The sequence below is a fragment of the Ascidiella aspersa genome, chromosome 7 (assembly GCF_963924565.1).
Source record: "Ascidiella aspersa chromosome 7, kaAscAspe10.2, whole genome shotgun sequence".
In the NCBI taxonomy this organism is placed as follows: domain Eukaryota; kingdom Metazoa; phylum Chordata; class Ascidiacea; order Phlebobranchia; family Ascidiidae; genus Ascidiella; species Ascidiella aspersa.
Genome location: NC_139453.1, coordinates 26,998,391 through 27,019,363, shown reverse-complemented (window position 1 = coordinate 27,019,363; position 20,973 = coordinate 26,998,391). Strand labels below are relative to the sequence as shown.

The 20,973-nt window shown below is 36.9% G+C and overlaps 3 protein-coding genes across 3 annotated transcripts; all 3 read left to right on the top strand.

The window, feature by feature from the left end:
- The first annotated feature begins 229 nt into the window (after positions 1-229).
- Positions 230-4,013, top strand: LOC146138744 (uncharacterized). The gene is made up of 4 exons (XM_083394669.1): positions 230-481; positions 1,297-1,441; positions 2,355-2,461; positions 3,672-4,013. The coding sequence occupies exons 1-4, from the start codon at positions 230-232 to the stop codon at positions 4,011-4,013; spliced, it is 846 nt and encodes a 281-aa protein (XP_083250795.1).
- Positions 4,014-5,625: 1,612 nt separating this feature from the next.
- LOC146138743 (uncharacterized) lies at positions 5,626-9,810 on the top strand. The gene is made up of 4 exons (XM_083393372.1): positions 5,626-5,877; positions 7,578-7,722; positions 8,212-8,318; positions 9,326-9,810. Exons 1-4 carry the CDS (start codon positions 5,626-5,628, stop codon positions 9,578-9,580), a joined length of 759 nt encoding a protein of 252 aa, XP_083249498.1. The 3' UTR covers positions 9,581-9,810.
- A 4,796-nt stretch (positions 9,811-14,606) lies between these two features.
- On the top strand, positions 14,607-19,060 carry LOC146138742 (uncharacterized). Its single transcript, XM_083394668.1, has 4 exons — positions 14,607-14,858; positions 16,022-16,166; positions 18,066-18,172; positions 18,818-19,060. The coding sequence occupies exons 1-4, from the start codon at positions 14,607-14,609 to the stop codon at positions 19,058-19,060; spliced, it is 747 nt and encodes a 248-aa protein (XP_083250794.1).
- The last annotated feature ends 1,913 nt before the right edge of the window (positions 19,061-20,973 follow it).

Below are 20,973 nucleotides of genomic sequence, written 5' to 3'. Positions count from 1 at the left end.
TTGGGAAATAACCAGTACAATCAGCATACCAATGGGTGGAGCACAAGAAACAGAACAGTATATTTCAAAGAATCATTTTGATCTTGTTTTGCCTTTCCCAATTCTAAATGACTATTTATGAATCTTAAATATTTCTGTATAATTTACTTGGTAATCTTTTATCACTAAGGTACTTTTGGGTATATCTTTACCTGATTTTAAATGCAAAGCGTAAAAAGCTACGGCAATCATGAAAGTGATAGTGGTCGGAATGCCCAAGACGGGCACTAAAACAATGTGCGCGGCTCTCAATCTGCTCGGCTACAAGACTTACGACTGGTTGGAGAATTGCTGGTACTTGGGTGACGACTGGGTGCGGATAATGACCGAAGGTGGGACCGCTGAAGACTTCAGGCGAATGTACGAAGGCGTGGACGCTGTAACTGATACGCCAATTTTCTTCTATTGGGAGCTACTGCTGGAAGCGTTTCCCGACGCTAAGGCATGTTGAAGTTTATTTTTACCACCGTTTTTAGTTTTTTTTTTAGCGCAAATTCTAATCGTCAAATTTTTATCTGACTATAGTGCTTTGGGCAATGTTCAGCTAGTTCGAAAAAATATATATTTGTGATTTTTAGCTTTATTATAACACAAAAAAGGAGTTCTTCAGTGAGGTTTGGCGTGCAACAAAGTTTGCCTATTTCTGTTAAATTTTTCCTGTTTGTTCAAAATTATAATATAACCATTCAGTATACTATTGTTCACTACAAATTTAAGAGACCAATCGTGTATTTACAATTCTTTTGCAAAGCATAACCAGATAACAGCGAATTAAAAGAACCAACTGACAGTGACGTAAACATGTCATTTCGAAATGACTTACGTCCAAGTCAAGTAAAATAACTAAAGTCGAAGTCAAGTCTTTTTGAACAAATAACAAGTCAAGTCCCGGTCACGTCATAACTGGAGCAAGTCAATTCCAAGGCAAGTCGTTGTCATAAAAATTACACGTTAGGATATTAAAATTGTAAACTCGTCTGATTATGAGCAAAAACTCAACTTAAAAAATGCCAAAAACGCAAAATACAGCATGCAGATTGTTGCATTTAAAATAGGATAAATAACACAATTTTATAAAAAAATAAAATAAAATAAAAACACTTCATAGCAACCTAATATATTTGTCCAAAAGACTTAAGTCAAGTCATTTGTCCAAATTAATTAAGTCAAGTCAAATGATTTAAAAACAAAGCTTTAAGTGCGCTTAAGTCAACTTAAACTCATTACAACACTGCCAATACCTTTCTTGCTTTTAAGGTTATTCTCACGGTTCGAGACGAAGAGGCTTGGTGTCGAAGTCGAGTGGAGCAAACCAGAAGCTTAAACAGCAACTGGTTCCTCAAGTTTGCCTTCTGCTTCACTTACACAGGCTTGTGGAGCTACAGATACAGAATGCACACGTGTAAGTAAGTGTGTGTTAATGCGATCGGTTGCCAGACACGTGTATTTTATCCCTGATATTTTGGACAAAATGTATGCCCGTTGATATGAATGTCCGATAATATCGGATCGGAGCCTATAGCCGATACCAAGAAGAAGTATCGGGCCTCTTCCGATACTAGGATAGTATCGCTGCCAATCCAAATCCTAAGTAGGTATCATTTTGAACGTTTCGAATAACTCTTTATTCATTTTCAACATAGTTAAAGAGTTATTCGAAACGTCCAAAATGATACCTACTTCTGTATGGGCTTTGATATTCTTATTACGTCTTACTACAACCTCCAACCATTATGCTCCAAAATCCAAAGTAATTTGTGCATTACAGCCCTGTTTTGCGATCCAACGATTTTTCTACTTTTAAAGGTTATTTTCAAATAAATATTACATTACAAACTGAAGGTGAATAGGCTTCCTAAGCCAAACGAGAAATGCACTTAATACCCTAAAAACTATTGCGATTGCACGGACCAATTTAATCACTATTGCTTATTTGATCATGGAAATGACGTCATCTGGTATCGGATCGGTGGTACTTTCCCAAAACTATCCGTCATCGGTATAGGAAGAAATACCACGCATCGGACACCCCTTGTCCGTTGACATAAACTTACAGACCTATGAGTTCACTTTTTTTCGGAATCGCCTACGGTCCGACAAAATTGGAAAATCCCATGACCTTGATCTATTACATGCAACGTGCAACGAGAGCTATAGTTGTATTACATTTGTTATACATTTATTATCCTAATCTAAAAATAAAATCTACCACACTCTGGTGGTAATAATAACAAATAAAGTCATATTGAACAAAACCACGTCCTTACTTTGGCGTTTTTTTTCACTCACAAAAAACATTTGTTTTTATGCTCCAGTTGCCCTTGCGAACCACAAGTCGCGTTTGCCTTGGCGAAGCGGCACATCCATGAGCTATGAGATGATGATAGCGCAGTATAGAAAGCACAACGAAAACGTGAAAAAGGTATGGCATTAGCGACGTTCGTAATTGCTAAAGGTAAATGTCGCTACACTCACTAATAGAGAAAGTTTGTTGACAGGTTCTAAACAATTCAAGCCAGTCAATTTTGGACATCTAACCGATTTCCGTATACCTACCCGAATCGGTAAAACTCAAGAGATAAACAAAAAAAAAAAAAAAAAAAATGCCAAAAGTCGCATTCACGCCCATCATAAAGGCATCAAAATACTATTTGAATTTGACCACATTAAAGCAAATATGTTTTAGACTTTTCCTAATCAAAGTCAGGCATTTATAAGTTCTTAAGAAAAATCCACAAAATAAGACATCATCAAACTAGTAATTGGAAGAGTCTTTTTTTCATAAGACAAGAAAGTCTAAAGAATATTCACCACTATTTTAAATTCAAAAATCTGAAATTACATCATCCTTTTTAGCGAAAATAGTTGAAATAATTTTGGTGTTCTACCGTACACAGATTTTTTTTAAATAAAGTGGACTCAGTTTTTGTGTTTATATGGGCATTGGCAAATAACTATTTTATCACTTAAGAATTGTTTTGTGCAAAATATAAATCTGTGTTCTGAGTTATATTCACAATCGGAAAAAAACTAACATTGGGCTTAAAATGAGAAAGATGGTTTGGGTGAGTTTTATTTATGGAGTGTTGTAAACAAGTCATTTTGAAATGACTCAAGTCCCGTTAAGTCATTTGTAAAATAACTGAAAAAAAGTCCCAGTCTCAAGTCATAATTAGAGCAAGTCAATTCCAAGGCAAGTCCTTGTCATAAAAAATATACGTTAAACTATTAAAAATGGGTAAACTCGTTCGATTATAAGCAATAGCTCAACTAAAAATAATAAAAAAACGCAATATACAACAAGCAAATTGTTTTATGTGCAAAAACTATAAATAAATCAATTTTACATAAATAATAATCAACCCAATTTTACAAACAAATGCTCATTGAAAACACTTCATATCAACCCAAGTCATTTGTCAAGTCAAAGTATTTTTCCCAAAAGGATTAAGTCAAGTGAAGTTATTTTGCCAAACGATTCAAGTCAAGTCAAGTCAAATAATTAAAAAAATAGTTACGTAAATGCCAGTAAGTCAAATCATTAGGTGCACTTAAGTCAAGTCAAATCATTGTCCATACAAAACTGCTTTTACTGATTTTAGTCACTAGCGCATTGTAAACACGTGTTACAGAACTGCCCACCGGATCAACTGCTGGTGTACCAAGTCTCAGAGGGCTGGGGCCCACTCTGTCGGTTCCTGGGGGTCCAAACGCCCCCAGAAGAATTCCCGTACAAGAACCGGGGTTGCTCCGTGGTGGACGAAATGCGCCGGGACAACCCTATCATGAAAAGGCTCCAGAGGGAGGCTTACCTATCACTGACTTGTCTTTTTGCTCTGGGCACTTTTAGTCTTTATCGGCTGCTGTGGAAAAATACTGGTTTTGTTCCGGGCTTGGCACCCCACTTTCAAAGTAGCCTCGCGAAGTTACGGTCGTTTCTTCAGCATCAGGCATTACATAAAACTACCTCATAACAAGCAATTATATTGCCGATATTTCAACACGCAATACTGTACTTTTTCTTGTCGACTTATTTATTCCAATTGCACAGTAATAAATTATGCTAAACTGTGTTTGTTTTGAATGTCACTATTTTAATAGATATGCTGTTGTTACCAGGCAAAGTATATACTAAAAATAAGTTTTTCTGGTATTGATTTGTCAATAAATAAATAGGAAGCTAATAATTAGTTTCTGTTTTAAGTAACCTAAGTTCATTGTGATCGTGCTTCATTGTTACTCACGTTTTAATTATAGATTTATCGTCTTGAAACGCCTTTTTCTGTTGAGGCAACTTTTCCACTTCCCCTTTATAGGTCACAATCTCTCTTCACTTTTCGTGGTAGTACGAATGCACGGTCGGTCAGTCGCCTTTAGGGAGAAAACAAAAATGGCCAGTGCCAGGGGCTTGTATTGCAGATAGTCGTGAAGGCAGGTCAGCGTTCTTGGAAGTATTAGTTTGCTATGAAGTGCTTTTGAGAAAAGTGCCACTCAATGACTAGTTTTGCCGAACATTTTGCTTAAACTGTCACACAAACTACCCGCTGTGTTTTGTCAAATCGATATTCACATACAAATTTTGTTTCTGTGTTCGTTTCACGCGGATTGCAGGCGACAAATTAACTTCATCAGGAGTCCCTAAAGGGGGTGTATCCATTTCGAAACGGGTTGTCACCCGTACGGGGTGATTTTTCTGTAAGTAAGTTCACTGATTTGCTGTTTATTTACCCTAAATAAAGTATTGTCAAAACCTGGTTTTCCACAGCAGCACTATGTTTGTATATCCGTCTAATTGCACGGTTATCTATGCTACGTAAGCTTGTACACTGTACAGCCAAAATGCAACAGTTTTTGAACGAGCCAGCTAGTGCACGTTTTTTCTGTTATACTGCTGAACTGCAACATTTGAAAGTAACTAGCGCAGCAATTTCCGCAGGCGTTCGGCGTCATGCTTGAATGATTTTAGATTCAACTTTGAGTGCGGTCTGTTGCACACAGAACACAACAGAGAATTTGTTTTGGCCGCAAGCGCATTTATATAGGACGACGAATTCTATTTTAACTTAGCAAACCCAGTTGTCGTTTATGATAACATGCTTACAGATCCACAATTAGTAAACAACCAGAATATAAAGTTATTGAAACCTTAAACAAAAAGTAAAGATCATTTATGTCATTTAAAAAATCCGTAAAACGACTGCGGCTCTTGGTGGACGGTGAGTTAAACTGAAAAACATCATTTTTGCGAATTATCCAATAAATGAGGATTGATAAATTTGATAAAAAGCTCGTTAGTGCGATGTAATACCTTTACCTCATTTTTATTTTAAATAGCGGATAAACTCAGACCTTAAAAATTCTTGTTGAATATTTAGGCCGGCGTATACCTTATTCTGGTTGTTTACTAATCTACCTTGAAAACTCTCAATCAAAGATTACCTCGAAACTGTCCGGAATAACGCGTCGGCAGTTTGCAATGTATTGTTGGGTTTAGACATTTTCGTTATCAATGTTTGTATTCATAGGTTTGCCACTAATTACTAAAGTACAGCTGGTTTTGCTATACAGTTACAATCATTAGTAGCTATGAAGGTAATTGTGGCCGGTATGCCCAAGACTGGCACAAAAACGATGTGCGCGGCTCTCAATCTGCTCGGCTACAAGACTTACGACTGGTTGGAGAATTGCTGGTACTTGGGTGACGACTGGGTGCGGATAATTAGAGAGGGTGGAACCGCTGAAGACTTCCGGCGGATGTACGAAGACGTGGACGCAGTAACCGACTCCCCTTGCAATCATTACTGGGAGGAGATTCTAGAAGCCTTTCCAGACGCTAAGGTAACTTAAGAACAGGGCTGCGGAGTCGGAGTCAGGAGTCGAGTAAGACCACTTAGCACTTCCCAAATCATGTGCAAAATTTAAAAACTTATATTTCCGCCAACCGTAAACTGTAAGGCGGAATAGCATATGGTGGATATTTTCCAACCGTGTGTTGGTGGCGGGTGAACTATATGACACCCCTGTAGCGGTTTGGGGATATCTTGTATGTTTATTGGGACTATTGTTAGTTCCCTATGACTCCTTATATCAGATTCCTATCAGAGGTTTTACATCTACCCAAAGACTACTTGTTTATCAGTCCGATGTATTAGCATTAGCAAGGGGTGACTGCTCACGGAAGGCGCCCAGGTCAGACTGCCAGTGCGTTGACGGAAAGGCACATGCGAGAGAGTGAGAGTAAGAAGAGAGAGAAAGAGAGGAGTAGCGAGTAAGAGTAATTACCGCGAAACAAATAATGGTAAAAGGGACACAACTCAGATAACGTCACGGCGAATATTTAATTAGATGGACACGTCACTACACCCTATGAGGGGATTGCTGAAATTTACCTTAACTTAGTTACGTAAATGGATAAAATAAAGGCTGTGGGTCCGCATCCGGACTCGTAACTTAATCGCACATTTGGCCAGAGTCGGACTCGGGACTCAGGTTTTTTTTTGGCTGCAGTCGGACTCGGAAGTTGGACTCAGGTTGTTTCTAACCGACTACGCCGTCTTACTTAGGACTGTCCAACGTCCAAGAGGACCAAGAAGGACCTGCGTCCGACCGGCAACGCGCTGCTAAAAACCTGACTGATGACTGATTAGCAATGCAGTGCTGTAGTAACTTAAGCCACCGTTTGTATATGACTTGATTTGACTTAAGCTTTTGGGGCAAAATTAGGAAATCTTTTGGACAATTAATTTCGGTTGAAATGAAGTGCTTTATTTTCAGTATTTTTTATACAATTTAGGTATTTGCTGTAAATTTAGCACAAAAAAATTTACTTGCGATTTTCGTATTTTTTATTGCAGTACTAACTCATTGCTTATAACCTAACAAGTTTATCAATTCTACCTCTGAGCCTGTGTATAGCTTAGTTGGGTAAGCGACGGTTCCGGTATAACCAAGGTCGTGCGTTCGAACCTCAACGAAGGTTAGTTGTTTTCTAGCCTGCCTTGCTTGCATACCTCATTTGGTTAGTCTGTCAAAGTCATCCGGTGAAACATAAGCCGTTAGTGATTACAGTTTCTGTACACCAGTGTTGTAAACAAGTCACTTTGAAATACCTTGTCCAAGTCTAGTCATATGTAAAATAACTTAAGTCTTTAATTTTAGGTCTTTTTACAAAATCGTAAGTCAAGTCATTATATTAGAGCAAGTCATCTCTTAAGTCAAACCACTAACGTAATAAAAAAACGATAAATCATTAAACTTGATAATCTCGTTCGATTACGAGCAATAATTCAACTAAAAAATAACAAAAAAACAATAATGGTTTTACGTGCAAAACTTGAGATAAAGGAAAACACAAGACTGAGTCCAAGTCAAGTCATTTGTCTATAAGGCTTTACCCAAGTCAAGTGATGTCACCAAAACAACAGTCAAGTCGTTCAAAACAGCCACTTTAGTGCACACTCAAGTCAAGTCATTAACTTAAATCATTTTGGATATATATTTTATTTACATTATCAACTGTAGTTGTCAAAAACTTGAAGGTAATTCTGACTATTCGTGACGAGGACGCTTGGCACAGAAGTCGTGTCAATCAGCTGACGAGTCTTAACGAAGATCTCCTCCTGAAACTTATGCTGTCCTTGACTTATTCTGGGTGGAGATGCCACAGGTTTAGATTCTACGACTGTAAGTTAAGTTTGTTCAAGTCTTTAAGCTGTTTCTTAATGGGTATTTTTTGTTGTATTTTAGCATACTGAACTAGAACTCAAGTTAGATCTTAAACAGAAATTTAAGTTTCTTTCCAAGGTATTCTATATAAATTCATTACTTAAATGTATAAAGGTATTTTTTGTGTTTGGGAAATCTTCAACATGACAAAAACCGCACAAACACGTTAGCATAACGTTTAATTTCTGTTATATACATGCCTGTTAAAAACAATTACAAAATGAAGTGCTTTTTATAAACTAAAATATTTACACAACAGTTCCTATCTAAGCTACTTCATTTTTGGAATTGTTGTTAACAGGCATGTATATTACAGAAATTAAACGTTATGCTAACGTGCAGTTCCTATTTAAGCTACTTCAAGTTTAAATAATTAAAACATTTTTAAAACCTTAAGTTTACTTAAAAACCTTTAACTAACGTAGATGTATGTTTTTATATTTTAAGTTAAATTTCTTGGCAACGAAGGACAATGGCCTTGGTCTAATATCACCTACTATAAAGAAGAAGCAATGAAGAAAATATACCGAAAGCACAACAAATATTTACTACAGGTTTGGAAAGTCGTATAAACAAGAAGTGGTTATGCTTTCTTACTTTTATGTCAAAATGTCAAAGCGCTTTGTTTAATTGCTTTAAGAGTTTTAACTTACTATTTTTTGTGACTTTACGTTTTAAACAGCAGTGCTGTAAATAAGTCATTTTGAAATAAGTGTTAGTCAAGTCATTTAAAACTTAAGTCCTACAAGTCTTTTACAGCATAATAACAAGTCAGGTCCAAGTCACCAATTGCCCAAGTGAAGTCCGAGTCAAGTCATTATTATAGTAAGTCAATTCCAAGTCAAGTAATTGGCACAAAAACAAAACGTTAAACCATTAAAATTGGTAAACTCGTTCGTGAATGAGTAAAGTATCAACTAGAAAGCAACACAAACGCATTTATAGCAAGCAAATTGCTTTTCGGGCTAAATTTGACATAAATATGTTAACCAATTTTAATAGTTTAACGTTTTGATTTGTATGACAAGGACTTTACTTGAAGTTGACTTGCCCTAATTATGACTTGACTTGGGACGCTGGTGACTTGAACTGGGACTTGACTTGTTATTTATTCAAAAACACTTGAACGACAAACCGTAAAAATTTAACGACCAATGGAGTAGTGTTGTAATGACAGTCAATGACTTTCAAATGACTTGACTTGTCTAAGGTCGTTTTGGTAAAATGACTTGACCTGGCCTTTGTTCATTGAGTTAAATGATTTTAGTTCAAATTAAGTGTTTTAATTTACCATTTTATTCTCAAATTAAGCTACTTATCTCTAGTATTGCGCGTAAAGCCATTAGATTGCTACTTATTCTGTTTTGCTGTTTTTTTTTTCAGTTGAACTGGTATTTGACATCTTATTTTTTTTAAATGACTTAATTTGGACTTAAGTCATTTCAAAATGACTTGACTTGGACTTAAGTCATTTTAAAATGACTTGAATTGGACTTAAGTCTTTTCAAAATAACTTGTTTCAAAACTGGTATATAGTCTAACGTAGCCCTTTATTGCACAGAACTGCCCGCCGGAGCAACTGTTGATGTACCAAGTCTCGGAGGGCTGGGGCCCGCTCTGTCGGTTCCTGGGGGTCGATACGCCCCCAGGGGAATTCCCGCACAAGAACAAGGGGGCGAGCGCGATAACGGAAATGCGCCGGGAGAACGAGATCATGAAACGAATGCAAAGGGAACTCTACTTTTCACTGTTTTGTCTTGTTGGACTCGCTGCGATCGGTTTTTATAAGCTGGGAAGCGCCTTGGGCTTTTATTGATTTTGTCTTCTCACTTTGTAAGACCTTCTGTGAAAAACTGTGTTTTTGTAATGACTAAACAACAGTTGTAAAGGTACTTTGAGGTCTTTAAACAACCGCGAAATTTCACAAGCATGTTTATAAGTAGAAATGTCCAATAATTTCGGATCATAGCCGATACCCAATGGCAAGTGATTTGCTAGAAAGTTCATAAAGCAATTTCTCTCTGGATACTAATTGACCCAATAGCCCTAACCCGCATTAAAGCCTCTAAACATCTTTAAAAATGTATTTTTAAGTGGAACAGCAGGGTGTTATTGAAATGGGTTATTGATTGTGTTTTGAGACAATACATGAGGCATGGTTGATTTGTTGGTTAGAGATTTAATAACCACGACTTCACAGTAATATCTCTTCATGTCATAATATCGTTTCACGGTAACGTTATTTTGCTGTTTTTTTTTCTGCTGGCGCGTCATTTGTGCGCGACGAACAATGTTTCGTAGCAGATGAACTGCGATGAAATAAAAAAAACATGTGTTAGAACAACATGCCGGATTTACATGGATCTTCTATATCCAAAACAAAACAGTACAATTAATAGTATAACTCAAAAAGTAATATTTTTTTTATTTAAACATTACTTTCAGGCAAATATTTTAAAAGCTAGTTTAAATTTTCCTAAAATATTTCCTATACAGTTTCTATGTTTGTAAACTTTTACAGTTTATCTGTAACCATTTTTGACTCGACCAAGGTTCTTAGATCTCTTTCAGTATGAAGGTTGTTCTAACCCAGTGATTCTCAATCTTATTTCTTTCGTGGCCCATTTTCGCTGCACAAAAATTCTGTGGCCCGATAATTTTTTATGAAAGAACAAACTATAAAAAAGGTTTAGAACAAAAAATGGCGAAGCATATATCAAAACAGATTATGTATTCAACCGTGCATTAGTGAGGTACTTGCTTCTGAACAATAAATTTACGTTTCATTTACATAACAAGCCATTATTCCTGTGGAATTAGTTGTAGTGACACAAATGAAACTAATTTCTTCAATAAATCTAGCTTTTTTAAATTGGTCTGTGGCCCACCTAAAAAGTTTCCATGGCCTACTGGTTGAGAACCGCTGCTCTAACTATAACGGTGGTTGACAATTCCTATGTCGTGCAGCCTAAATGGCGTTTGGCCGTTTTACCATTTCCGATGTGCGGCATTTACATAACTTCGGATAAAAAAGCGTCATGCCGAGACAACAAGGCAGTGACAAATCCGACCCAGTTAAATACAGTCTCCTAGTCCCACGTACGTAAATAAACGTGAGCAACTGGACGTACAGTACACGAACCAGCAATAATAGTTTCCTGGTCTGCATCTTACTGGCCCATGAATAAAACCGGTTTTCTGAAGAAAAGATCTTATTTAAAGTATCGAATGTTCTGATGTTTTTCCATTGATTTTGTAAGGTGTTCAGTGAAAACTTTAAAATACCACACGGAACTGGTGAGTTTGTTTTTGTAGTCTAGTTGAAAATTTTCGATATAATTTATCAATAATAATGAAAAGTAAGCAACTATAAAGAAAAGGCGTACCCAACACAATGGGATAAGTTCGGTTTTGGCACAAGGTAGTGAAGGGTATGAATTATGATAAGAAATATACAAGAAATCAATTTAAATTTAAACTTTGGGTAAAGCTTGACAGCAAGATATTTTTTGGCTTTTTAATTTCGTCGAAGAATTAAAATCCCAAACTAGAATTACTTTTAATCAATTTGAAATCATATTTAATAAAATCACAATCTTTTCTCGTTTGAACGTAGCAGTATTGTAACAAGTCATTTTAAGTCCCAGTCATTTTGTGAAAAAGGCAAATTTAAGACAAAAAATAAAAAGTCAAGTCAAAGTCATCAGTTGCGCAAGTCAAGTCCCAATCAAGTCATTATTAGAGCAAGTCATCGTCAGGACTAATTACTCTCTTAGTTTAAAAATTGTTTCGACCCTAACACTAAAAAACACATTAGATAAAATAGAACGCTTTGTAAAACAAAAGGTAGATGCATTTTAAAACTGTATTGCAATGAAATGTTAAACTGTGCAACAATGTATTGAGGCTCACTCCAGCTTTTGTTGCATAGTTGTTTAAATTTCCTTTGTTTAACGATAATAATAGTTCAATAAAGTTCAACAAAAAATCATATCCGTCCTGCAATGTCCAGGCCTTAAGAGTTATCTAGTCCAGTGGTTCTCAACCCTTTTAGCTTACGGACCGGTAAAATTTCAAAACTTAAATTTAATGAGCAATTTGCTGCTGTATTTTTGATATCATAAGTATTATACGTGGTTCTATTGAAATTCTTCACATTCAACTAGTCTTAAAGTTTAAGACTTGAACGAGTACAATTTGGCAAAACACTTGCAGCATTGTGACGTACCAGAAAGTCCAAAGTAGACCATTAACTCTATGTTACGTCACAATGCTGTAAATTACAGAACTGGCGAAGTTTTAAATTTGATGGACAAGCAGCTTTCAACATCTTGCATTTTGCCATTGAGATTAAAAATTGTAATATATTTGGCGGACCGACAGAAAAGTTGACGCGGACCGGCTGTTGAGAACCACTGATCTAGTCCTTTGTGAAAAAAGTTTGGTGGACCCGGTTCTATTGTCTCGCGAAAATCTATATATTTGCCTATGGTTAAGCTTTGCAAAAAAAATAATCTTAAATGGCTATTTACATATGACCCGATTTGACAAAACTTCTTCAGCCCAAAGGCGCCGTGCGTACTATGGCACTCTTTAATAATTGTAAGTTTAAAGGCATAATTCAAATAACAATTTTGCCAACTTAGACCATAAAAAAACGATAAAAGTTATCACGTTCCTGAATGTTTCTTTATTACACACTTTATATGTGATCGTAGGCTAACCACGCGGTTCTTAAACGTTTGTTTTTGTCGATAGGTCTAATCGTTGTTTGCTAAATTAGATCAAAATATCAATAATACTGTACGTCACCAGTCTCGTCACAATGGAAGTTTGGCTTCAATATAAACACAATTTTTTGCGCGGAAGCTTTGCTCCACTGAATGTGTGTTGTAAACATGTCATTTTGAAATAACTTAAGTCGCAGTCAAACAAGTCAAGTCCCAGTCCAAGTCACAATTAGAACAAGTCAACTTCCTAGAAACAAAACGTTAACAGACAAACTCGTCGAATTATTGGCAATAACTCAAGTAAAATATATCACAAACTCAATGTATAGCAAGCAAAATGTTTGATGTGAAAAATTAAGATAAATAACCCTCTTTTAAAAATGCTCAATAAAAAAACTTTATTTCAACCCGTGTCATTTGTCCGAACGGCTGAAGTCAAGTCAAGGAATTGTAAAACAGTAACTCGCTAAGTCATTGACTTAAGTCTTTACACCACTGGTATTTAGACCCGATTTCGTTTGTACATTTGCGCGAAGAATTTGACCGATAACAATCATTTGTTTTTTGTTTTTATATACTTATGGCGTAAATATGCGGCGTCATCTCGAAAAACATTCCCCAACAAAAAAAAAACTCGGACCCGCCCTTGTGCGCGGCTCAAATAAAATGTAATGACATCTAATTAAGGAAGACATTAAAAAATTTACCCTGGAAATTAATTTGAGATTACAACGAATCAAGGAAGGGGGAAGTAAAAAAAAAAGGATAAAAAATATATTAAACAATAAAAAAGCACAGAAGTATTGAAAAAAACATTATAGAACGAAAGCACCATTCCTTTAGGCAGAGTAAATATCCTTCGACGTGGTTCTATCTATCAGTTTCTGCTATTACATATATAACTGTGCGTCACCAAGTAAAAATGTTTTTGCATTTTTCGCCATTTTAACGAAAATCAGACGGCAATCCTGCAGCTGAAGAAAAAACATTTGGTAAAGAGTATTGAAGAAATGAAGGAGTTACAAGGAATAACCTAATAACCTGTGTCTTGTCACTATTCTGAATAAGTTAAAGCGTCGATGATCGAAAAAGTAACACAGTAAAAGTGATTTAGATAAAAAAAAGTGTCGCGTACGGTTGCTTCGATTGCTGGAGTCAACAAAGTGACATATTAAAAGAGTATAAAAGTGACTGAATTGTGGTTTGTCTTTAAAGCGTCGCGCAGGTAAAGGCATACCATCTTATTTAAAATAAAGTCATGAATTACATGAGTTAAAAAAAATGACCTGCTGCTTTTATCTTCAGAGGTTTAACCAATGTCATTTGCCCGAAAGAACTCAGTCAAGACTAGTCAAATTACCAAAATACTTAAGTCAAGTCATTTAGAAACAGTGACTTAAGTGCACTTAGTAATTCGAACGTCACCACAAGCGAGATTTCTAGCCTGGCATTTCTTGCCTGAAATCTTAATTGATCGACTGGTTCGGTTAGACCAGGGGTGTCCAACATGAGGCACGCGTGGCACGCGACCTAATAAAAATGGCACGCAAGCCAATCGAATATACTAAACTTGTTGTTCAGCCAATTGCCATTGTTTAATCACGCTATAAAACAATCGCGGCAATTACGACAACTAACAATCACTTCTGATATTATAACAATGTACTGTAATGAAGGATGGCTTTCACATAATTATATAGCTTGATGTAAAGAAACAAAAGTTAGCTCACCGACACTTTGATGCGGTAATGCGCATTGCTACTGCACTGCTAACAGCCTTGTACCAATCTATCTTCAGAATTTGGCTGAAAACAAACGTTTGTAAAGAAGCAGTTTGGTAAATTATATATGGTTTGATTGATTAAATAAACAAATGTTTTTCATATGTAAATGCAAGTTTTTTTAAGTAAAAATCGCTTTTAATATTAGAAAGAAATAATTACGAAACTTTGGCACGGGAAGAAGCAAGCCGGCATGTTTGAGTTGGACAGCCCCTTAGTCTATAAAACGCTCCCAGGGTAAAGCCACCTAATGAGAGAAAATATGAACGGTACTGACCCTCTGTGTTTTATCTTTAAAGGTTAAGTCCTAGACAGCATCAAAGCGCCAGAAATGAAGGTTATCGTGGCCGGGATGCCCAAGACGGGAACGAAAACGATGCGAGCAGCGCTGGCCGCTTTAGGCTACGATGTGTACGATTGGCTGGAAAACTACTGGTACTTTTCCGACGTGTGGGTGGACGCCGAGCAGCGCGGAACCGAGGTCGAGGTGCTGAGAAGGAAGTACAAGGACGTGGACGCCGTCACCGACTTTCCATGCTGCCTCTACTGGCAGGAACTGGCCGAGGCCTTTCCCGACGCTAAGGTGAGTCTGGTTTTCTCAAAAATGATTTACTTATTTACTGGTTCATGACACAAAAGCGTTGAATCTCTGAGTGCTGTTTGCTTGCAAAAAACATAACAGCTAAGTTGTTCAGCCGAGGCCTTTCCCTATACGCAAAGCTGAGTATAGGGACGATGGGCTTGAAGCACAAAATCCGAACCCTTGAGTATACTAGCCTACAAGCTCTACATGTTTGCAAAAACATAAGCGTTCAGTTTTTTGGCCGAAAAATTTCCCGCCGCCAAGCCGAGCCAATTGCACCTGGCTTAAGAGACAAGCGCTGAACCTTTAAGTACTGTATGTTTGCGAACACATAGCCGTTAAGTTTTTCTTGTTCTTTCTAAGCGCCCCTCAAAATAAGATCATGCCTGGAGTTTTTACAGAAATGGCAAATTGACAGATAAACTATAGTCTTGATCAGTGTTTTTAAGGTGTTTTGGGGGACCGAAACGGTCCCCCAAATTTCTCCAGCGGTTTCCCAAATTTTGGTGCAACTTTTTGGTATTTAAATGAAACACTTGCGGTCTCTTAAAACTACTTAGCGGTCACCCAAACCAAACCTTAAAAAAAAACCTGGTCTTGATCAACTAACGCTTGTTAATAACAACTTTGTGGCAAAAAAAAACAGTCCTAGTTTCGAAATTACACTCGAAAATATGGTTGTAGTATATTGTTAGACCTTGCGAAAAAATCATTTTTTAAGCAAATATTGCTTTTTTACCAAAAGGCGAATAGCCCCGAAATATATGCAATGAATTTCGTGATATTTGAAGCTTTTTAAATCCAATTTATTGATCATAGGGATTTCAGTTTACATCCGTAAATGCCAAGTCGAAAAAAAACGACATACAACTGCAGTTTATGTGATATTTGTAGGAAAAAAGATTACAAAGTGAAAGGATTGATAAAATGCCAAGATTACCCTACGGGGCCGATTAATAATTTTACGCTCGCGGATAACAACATGATTCAAAAATTAAAAAATAAATATGAATTAGTCCTATTTTGGTCTTATCCCGACTTTGATGTTTTTCTACGGTTTTGGTCTTACGGCTGAAGTCTAATACAAGGCAAGCAATAGGTTTAAAAATGCACTAACACAACAACAGTTAATTAAATTACTAATTCGCGTTGGTGATTTTCAGATAATTCTGACAATGCGCGACGAAGAGTCTTGGTACAAGAGCATGGTGAGCCAGTGGAAAAACCTGAGCGACGATATTCAACTCAAGTTTGCCTTCACTCTTACTTTGTCGGGCTGGCGTTGCTTCAGATACAGATTGCACACTTGTGAGTTTCCTGGGCGGTTTTGTAGTGTTTTCGGTTTACGCCAGGATGAACAAAAAATGCAAGATTCAGTTGACAGTCGCACGGGTTTCGAAATAGATAACTGACCGTTGTTGCAACTTGTAAACAGGCCATTTTGAATTGACCTTAATCCAAGTAAAATTATTTGTAAAAAACCTAGACTTTATGTCAAGTATTTTTCAATAAATAACAAGTCAAGTCCAACAAACGTTAAACCATTCAAATTGCTAAAATCTGATTTTCTGATTTTATGGGCAATTACTCAATTAAAAAAGGACAAAAAACTACATAGCAAGCAAATTATAGAATCGGTTTTCATCCAATATTCGGGTGATAGCGGTTCCTCTCCAATATCAAATTAATTTAAACAAATGTGCCTAGATTTGTTCGCCTAATAACCAACAATATATTAATATGTAATAATGGTAACAGGGGCGCCCGCAGAAAATTTTCCAGGGGGGGGCAATCAGGGGCGTAACCAAAAATCAAAAAAAGGGGTCCTGAATTTTCAACTTAGGGAATTTCCCTATTTTTCGTCTGACGTTAATGGATTATGACGTCATAAAACAGTAATAGTATGACGTCATAGAAGAATCTGCTTCAGTTAAACAAATGTCGATGTTACACCAACATCGGGTATTATTAGCGCAGAGACCGAGCAGCGAGGAACATACGGCGTATAACTCGACCTTTTTTAGCGAGAAAAAAAGAAAGAAGGCTTGACTTAGCGTTGTCAATTGTCAAATACACACTTGCTAATCACTCAAAACTATCCAGCGTTTACGATCGACCAAACTAAAGACGAAAAACGGCGTTTTGCGCTCGATTTTGGTTTCGCATTAGATTAATACGCGTGACCCAATTACTTGAAAGCACGCCGCTTCGAACAGTTTGTTAAACCATGACAAAAACGAACAAAAAACGATAATATCACTTACAAAAAGGGGGGGTAAGAACCTCCCCCCCTGGATACGCTACTGGGGGGCAATGGATAGTATATAAGTAATACATATTACACTTACAAAAATACTAATAATCGCATTTTGAAATTCCAGGGTGGGCTTGCCCCCCCCTTGCCCCCCCGTGCGGGCGCCCATGAATGGTAATCACTTTGGCCCTTGCAAGATAAATGTCGACCTTAGGATAACTGCACAAGTAGGGAATTTCCCGAATTAAATACCGATACTATTGCAACTTGTAACTATTTTGACATGCCCGTGTGGTGGAAAAACCAAAAAGAACATGGGTTCATTGAGATTATTCCTTTGTGCTGTCCTCAGACTTCGGACATGCACGATTGCACATAGTATGACGTCACACAACGACAAAACATTCGAGAAACTTGCGACAAACGAGAAGTAAAATAGGAGTTTTTCTTATACAAAGTTTAAGATAAATTATTTTTTTAATTTCCGCCTAATAACCAAGAATATTTCAATTAATAGGCAATAATGGAAATCACTTTGGCCCTTGCAAGATAAATGTCGACCTTAATTCCTGATCAGTTGCAGCAGAAAACTCTACCAAAGCTAGCAATTCACTATTAAAATATCCTAAAAGATCTATCATTCAATCGAATTAAGATATACTGACAATGCCTTCGCCGGCGAAATATATACGTTTATCTGGCGAAATATATATATACGCTGCTACTACATTTGCGATTTGACAATTTTTTATGTTTAACGATAGTAATGACGTCATTTATATAAGTGCCTTTTTTCATTCTCTAGTCTAAAACCAGCTGTATATAAAATCGAAATGTCGGATAAAAAACACAGAAACTACTAGAAGAGCGTTTCGTTTGTGTATCATGCCTGACAGTAGCTCCAACGTATTTATAAGTTTATGAATTCTTCATTTTATTTCGATCGATTTCAGTTACTCTGTTTGGCGACACCGGGTGGTTTCCCTGGTCGGCATTTACCCTATACAACAAGGAAACGATGATTAGAATGTACAGGAAGCATTACCGTTGGGTAAAGGAGGTAACTACTTGTATACTTCACATACAACTTCAAGTGTCAGTAGCTTATGACATTTTTTTAAGTGATGAGAAAACAGGCTCCCTTGTCTTATCTATAATGCAGTGGGATCTTTCCTTTTTTCCTGTAGGGAAATATTTGGGCAGCATAACTAAAATTTAAAATTATAGTTTAAATCGCAATTTATTCCCATAATAATGTGAAAAGCAAATTTTCCTGTGCTACTTTTTTTTATTTAGCATAGGTTATGCTTTTCGGACTATAAAAATCACCTACAAGTCGGTTCGACCAAAGCTTATAATTCAAGTAGCCTATTTGTTTTCGCCTACGAGAAATTTCTTTGTAGGAAAACTTAGCATTTTTAGTAAAATTATAAGTAGATTTGAATTATAATTAGCCGCTTTTTCGGACATTTTTGCTTGTTTGAGCACAGGATTAGAATTATAATTAGCCGCTTCAGTCACGTCAACTGAAGATGATACAAGCTCGTATCGAAACGTCCTAATCAAGGACATTTTAGGCTTTGCAATTCATTATCAAGCTACATCACAGATCCGTGCGTAGTGTACCCATGAATTATCTAGTTGTTCAAGTCACAAGCTCTCACAAATCAGCACTCGATACACAGTCGAAACATTTTTGTTCCAGGCAGCGCCGAAGGAGAACCTGCTGGAATATCGGGTACAAGAAGGCTGGGAGCCACTGTGCGAGTTCCTGGGTGTGCCAAAACCCGAAATCGACTTTCCACACAAGAACAAGGGAGGTACATTGCTGGCCGAGTTTCGGAAAGAAAACGAAATAATGCATCGCATCCAGAAGGAGCTGATCGTCTCGCTGATAATCATCGGCGTCGCAATTGCTCTCTTTGTGAGGTGGCTCTACATGGGCTAGACATGTATTTAAAGCATATGGATTTCAAAATGTTTAGAAGAAAGGCGTGCAATTCGCTTGTGTTACCAATTTTGTATCGTGTTTCTAACATGATTGCAAAACATAGTTCTTGGAATTGTGCAGTGTTATAAGCAAGTCATTTTAAAATGACTTAAGTCCCAGTCAAGTCATTTGTAAAATAACTTCGGTCAAAGTCAGGTCTTTTTTGTATGAATACCAAGCCATGTCCAAGTCCAAGTCATCAGTTGCGCAAGTCAAGCCATAATTAGAGCAATTCCACTTCAAGTTATGTCCTTGTCATAAAAAAAGGTAAATTAGTTTTATTTATCGTCGCAATTATCAACGTTGCATCCATCAATTAATGCTAAGCCTTGAAAAAACGTCAAATAAACGACCCTTTGTTTTGCACTTAAAACACCTGGCTGTATGTTGAATGTTTGTTATTTTTTAGTTGACGCTTTGCTCATAAATCGGGCCAGTTTACCAATTTTAATCGTTTTAACGTTTTACTTTTATGTTGATAATTTGACTTGAAAGTTGATTTGCTTTAATAATGACTTGGACTTAAGTCATTTCAAAAGGACTTGTTTAAAATACTGTTGTTTAGATATTCAAGAGATCATTAAGTATGCAAAAAAGCCCTAGTTGCTGAAGATAAAACTGCTGTAAACTGAAAAAGAAATCAGTAAATCGAGAATTGACGGCGACATTTTATTGCCTTCAGGGGGGAAAAAGAGAAATGCGCGGAAAACGGGCAAAGAACGACAAACGACGACACTTAAAAGAATAACAAGAATATTAAGAATAATATACTGTATTTCGTGCCTTCACACACAGTGAGCACAACGCCAGCTGAAGTCGACCACAACCTGCTTGTGTTTCGGCAACTTGTGGTAACTTGCAGATGACTTCAGGGAGCTTTTGAGTTGTAGAAAGTTGAGCCGAAAATATCGAACGCTTTCGAGTAGAAAGAGTGTTGTTTGTCGAAACAAAATACTGCTAAAACCCCATATTTAGCTTAGAAACCCTAAAGATCGTAAGAAAAAAAAAATTTTAGTCAAAATTAAATTTAATGTCGTTGTAGGATAACCGCACAAGTCGGGAATTTCCCGAATTAAATACCGATACTATTGCAACTTGTAACTATTTTGACATGCCCGTGTGGTGGAAAAAACAATAAGAAGATGGGTTCATTGAGATTATTCCTTTGTGCTGTCCTCAGACTTAGGACACGATTGCACACAGTATGACGTCACACAACGACAAAACATTCGAGAAACTTGCGACAAACGAGAAGTAAAATAGGAGTTTTTCTTTGGGGTAGAACATCAGTCGATTTACTGCAACTTAGCAGAAAGTAGGACTTTGCCGTTTGGTTTTACAACTGGGCTTACTTTCCTTCGCCCAATCTCAAAATAAAAACAAAGGGCATATAGGTTTTCTTTTGGTAAAATCGGAGCGCTTAAAACACACTGAACTATATATTGAATTGACAATTGCCAGTCGGGTAGAAGTCTGAAAGCGAATGTACCATTGCACAATAAATACAAATGACTGGCGGGTGGGACAAACTTGACATATAGTAACCCGGGCGCGCGCGTGACCTGCAGTAACCCCGCAAAGACGACGACCAGCAAAAACAGGCAAAAATATTGCTAAAATCAACACATTTCATCGAGAACTCACCAGTTAAAAAACAAAACAAGCCAAGCGATAAAGCTAAAGGAAAAATGTTGCCACAAAATGATGGTTTATCGCCAATGTATTATCAAGTCTACATTACTTTATATTAGGTTAAAATGTGCGCGAGTTCAGAATCGATTTTTTACTCAAACTGTAGAAAGCATGAGTTTATTTGCGAAATTGCTTTATAGAACGAAATATCAACACCAGTAAGTAATTTTGCGCAGTGA